Source organism: Lampris incognitus, chromosome 5, assembly GCF_029633865.1.
Source record: "Lampris incognitus isolate fLamInc1 chromosome 5, fLamInc1.hap2, whole genome shotgun sequence".
Taxonomy (NCBI): Eukaryota; Metazoa; Chordata; class Actinopteri; order Lampriformes; family Lampridae; genus Lampris; species Lampris incognitus.
The window spans coordinates 3,711,349-3,715,807 of record NC_079215.1 but is presented as its reverse complement, the minus strand read 5'-3'; the positions used below and the strand labels follow the sequence as shown (position 1 = coordinate 3,715,807).

Genomic DNA, 4,459 nt, shown 5'->3' with positions numbered 1-4,459 from the left:
GAGATGTCCTTATCAGTGCGAGGCTATTGTACTGTAAGATCATGCACACAGGACAGAGACCATCATCTTGATGCGGGTGTCTTCAGTCATGTATGGATGGGGGTTTGTGGGGGTTTGTGGTTTTTCTCCCCAATTTTACTTGGGCCATTACCCCACTTTTCTGAGCCGTCCCGGTCTCTGCTCCACCCCCTCTGCTGATCCGGGGAGGGCTGCAGACTACCACATGCCTCCTCCCATACATGTGGCGTCACCAGCCGCTTCTTTTCACCTGACAGTGAGGAGTTTCACCAGGGGGCAGTAGCACGTGGGAGGATCCCACTATTCCCCCCAGTTCCCCTCCCCCCTGAACAGGCGCCCTGACTGACCAGAGGAGGCGCTAGTGCAGCAACCAGGACACACACCTACATCCGGCTTCCCACCCGCAGACACGGCCAGTTGTGTCTGTAGGGACGCCCGACGGAGCCGGAGGCAACATGGGGATTCGAACCGGCGATCCCCGTGTTGCTAGGCAACGGAACAGACCGCCACGCTACCCAGACGCCCGTCACGTCTGTATGTTCATGTGTGTGAGGGTGTTTACCCATGTGCGCATGAGTGGCCGTAAGGTTAAGTGGAGTCACCAGCGAGCGGGAAAACCACCCCCACTGTGGTGCGTGTACCCCCCCAACACACACACACACACACACACACACACACACACACACACACTAACACACACTAACACACACACACACACACACTAACACACCTCTAAGTGTTCACACGTGTGTACCTTTGTTTGCTGCCGCGGTCCCGCTGCTCTCGGTGGCGCTGCCGTTGCTCCCCAGCGCCGAGGAGCCAGGATTTGCCGATAATCCCTTAACGGGGAGTTTGGATGAAACGGCGCCTCCCAATCGCCCACCCGGCCCCGATCCTGGCAGCTGATTGGCGAACGGCTTGAGGCTGGGGGTCACGGAAGCTGGGGCGGCCAATCCGGATGCTCGCTCTGCCACGGCGCGTGCCTTGGGGATACCTGGAAGGGAAAGACAACAGCCACAGGTAGGCTCATGAGACACAGAGCAGAAGAAGAAGAAGAAGAAGAAACCAGATGGTGACTCAGAAGTGATGGTAACACAGCAGGTGGTGAGAAGCCGCGTGTTGGGGGTGTGTAGGTCGGTAGGCCGTCTGTCATCCACCCACACACACACTCACACTCAGCGCAGCCAAATACTGTACAACGGGAGGTGCTGGAGGTGTCTTAAGAAAGAGGCAGAAAGAAAAGGGGGGCGTCCGGGTAGCGTGGCGGTCTATTCAGTGGCCTACCAACACAGGGATCGCTGGTTCGAATCCCCGTGTTACCTCCAGCTTGGTCGGGCATCCCTATAGACACAACTGGCCGTGTCTGCAGGTGGGAAGCCGGATGTGGGTATGTGTCCTGGTCGCTGCACTAGCGCCTCCTCTGGTCGGTTGGGGCTCCTGTTCGGGGGGGAGGGGGAACTGGGGGGAATAGTGGGATCCTCCCACATTCTACGTCCCCCTGGTGAAACTCCTCACTGTCAGGTGAAAAGAAGCGGCTGGTGACTCCACATGTATGGGAGGAGAGATGTGGTAGTCTGCAGCCCTCCCCGGATCAGCAGAGGGGGCGGAGCAGAGACCGGGACGGATCGGCAGAGGGGGTGGAGCAGCAGAGACCGGGACGGATCGGCAGAGGGGGTGGAGCAGCAGAGACCGGGACGGATCAGCAGAGGAGGTGGAGCAGAGACCGGGACGGATCGGCAGAGGGGGTGGAGCAGCAGAGACCGGGACGGATCGGCAGAGGGGGTGGAGCAGCAGAGACCGGGACGGCTCGGCAGAGGGGGTGGAGCAGCAGAGACCGGGACGGCTCAGAAGAGGGGGGGTAACTGGCCGGGTACAGTTGGGAGGAAGAAGAGGGGGGAAAAGCCACAAAAAAACAAAAACGAAGAAGAAAGCCACTTTATTTGTGTCACTGTGCGATGAAACGAGTCTTCTGCATGTGGCCATGCTGTTGTGTAGGAGCAGGGGGCAGCCGCAGCACCCGGGGACCAACTCCACTTCTTCTCCCCACTGCCTTGCTCAGGGGCACAGGTAGGAGAGAGAGAGAGAACATGCAAACTCCACACAGAGGACGACCCAGGACCACCCCCGGGGCTCAAACCCGGGACCTTCTTGCTGTGAGGTGACCACACTAACCACTGTGCCACCGCGCCGCCCTCTATATATATATATATATATATATATATATATATATGTGTGTGTGTGTGTGTCTGTGTGTGTGTGTGTCTGTGTGTGTGTGTGTGTGTGTGTGTGTCTGTGTGTGTGTGTGTCTGTGTGTGTGTCTGTGTGTGTGTGTCTGTGTGTGTCTGTGTGTGTGTGTGTGTGTCTGTGTGTGTGTGTGTGTGTGTGTGTGTGTGTGTCTGTGTGTGTCTGTGTGTGTGTGTGTGTGTGTCTGTGTGTGTGTGTGTGTCTGTGTGTGTGTGTGTGTGTGTGTGTGTGTGTGTGTGTGTGTGTGTGTGTGTGTGTCTGTGTGTGTCTGTGTGTCTGTGTGTGTCTGTGTGTGTGTGTGTGTGTGTGTGTGTGTGTGTGTGTGTGTGTGTCTGTGTGTGTGTGTGTGTGTGTGTGTGTGTGTCTGTGTGTGTCTGTGTGTGTGTGTGTGTGTGTGTGTGTCTGTGTGTGTCTGTGTGTGTGTGTGTGTGTCTGTGTGTGTGTGTGTGTCTGTGTGTGTGTCTGTGTGTGTGTGTGTGTGTGTGTGTGTGTCTGTGTGTGTGTCTGTGTGTGTGTCTGTGTGTGTGTCTGTGTGTGTGTGTGTGTGTCTGTGTGTGTGTGTGTGTGTGTCTGTGTGTGTGTGTGTGTGTGTCCCACTGCCTTCCTACCCGGGGTACAGCAGACACCGTCCCGTTGCTCACGTGGCTGAGCAGCAGCTGTTAAATTCAGCCCTCCCTGCTAAACTACAACAACAGTTCTGGCTTCCCTGCCGCCCGGTGCCAAAACCCGACGGACGGAGAGGCGACGCCAGAACATCTTGACATGAGCGGCTCACTTTCTTTTCCAGATTGCTCGGTTCCAGGTATTTGGGGAGAGAGCCGGGTCGTGTTGTGGTCCTGGAGAACGGCACACTGGGACGCACATCCCCGCTCATCCGTTCATAATGCCGCGCCTGTATCCAAACACCAGCAGGACCAGCAGACCAGGCCTGGTCGGCCATGTCCTGCCTGGCACGGCAGACGAGCTCTCCTCTCGTTCTCCCTGACGGGGTTACTCCTTCTCTCCTCAAGCCGAAGGACACAGCACCCCGTAAATAGCCACGTGCTCCTCCTCTCACACAACCCCGAGATGCTCGAGAAGTCACTGTGGGTGCGTGCAGAGCGGCGTTGTAGCGGGGGGCTACCAGGGCCCAGAAGGGGGGGGGCTACCAGGGCCCAGAAGGGGGGGGCTACCAGGGCCCAGAAGGGGGGGCTACCAGGGCCCAGAAGGGGGGGGCTACCAGGGCCCAGAAGGGGGGGCTACCAGGGCCCAGAAGAGGGGGGGGGGCTACCAGGGCCCAGAAGGGGGGGCTATCAGGGCCCAGAAGAGGGGGGGGCTACCAGGGCCCAGAAGGGGGGGGCTACCAGGGCCCAGAAGAGGGGGCTACCAGGGCCCAGAAGGGGGGGGGGCTACCAGGGCCCAGAAGAGGGGGCTACCAGGGCCCAGAAGGGGGGGGCTACCAGGGCCCAGAAGAGGGGGGGCTACATGGGCCCAGAAGAGGGGGCTACCAGGGCCCAGAAGGGGGGGGCTACCAGGGCCCAGAAGGGGGGGGCTACATGGGCCCAGAAGGGGGGGGGCTACCAGGGCCCAGAAGGGGGGGGGCTACCAGGGCCCAGAAGGGAGGGATACCAGGGCCCAGAAGGGGGGGGGGCTACCAGGGCCCAGAAGGGGGGGGGCTACCAGGGCCCAGAAGGGAGGGATACCAGGGCCCAGAAGGGGGGGGGGCTACCAGGGCCCAGAAGGGGGGGGGCTACCAGGGCCCAGAAGGGAGGGATACCAGGGCCCAGAAGGGGGGGGGCTACCAGGGCCCAGAAGGGGGGGATACCAGGGCCCAGAAGGGGGGGGGGGGCGTCGGGAAGCCTAAAAGTTTGTTTTGGTTTACACATGTTTACAAGTGCGTTTCTAGTCCGCCCACCACTCATCACAGTGTGTGTCACACATTCACACCCTGATGGCACAGCCGGCCACCGCAAGGTGCCAAGCTGCTCATCAGGAGCAGCTGGGGGTTCGGTGTCTTGCTCAAGGACACTTCAGCATACTCTGAAGGAGCCGGGGATCGAACCAGGAACCTTCCAGTTACTGGACGGCCCGCTCTACCTCCTGAGCCATTAGCGCGGTCGAGGGCGGTGTAGTGGTGCAATGGTTAGCGCGGTCGCGTCACAGCAAGAAGGTTCTGGGTTCGAGCCCCGGGGTAGTCCAACCTTGGAGGTCGTCCCGG

At 59.9% G+C, this 4,459-nt stretch overlaps 1 protein-coding gene across 1 annotated transcript in view; it reads right to left on the bottom strand.

Moving 5' to 3' along the window:
* LOC130112875 (microtubule-associated tumor suppressor 1-like) overlaps window positions 1–4,459 on the bottom strand; it is a 153,239-nt gene that overhangs the window by 134,944 nt on the left and 13,836 nt on the right. Inside the window, exon 2 of the mRNA XM_056280393.1 lies at window positions 773–1,012. Coding sequence (XP_056136368.1) covers window positions 773–1,012 — 240 coding nt within the window. The remainder of the gene's footprint in view (window positions 1–772; window positions 1,013–4,459) is intronic.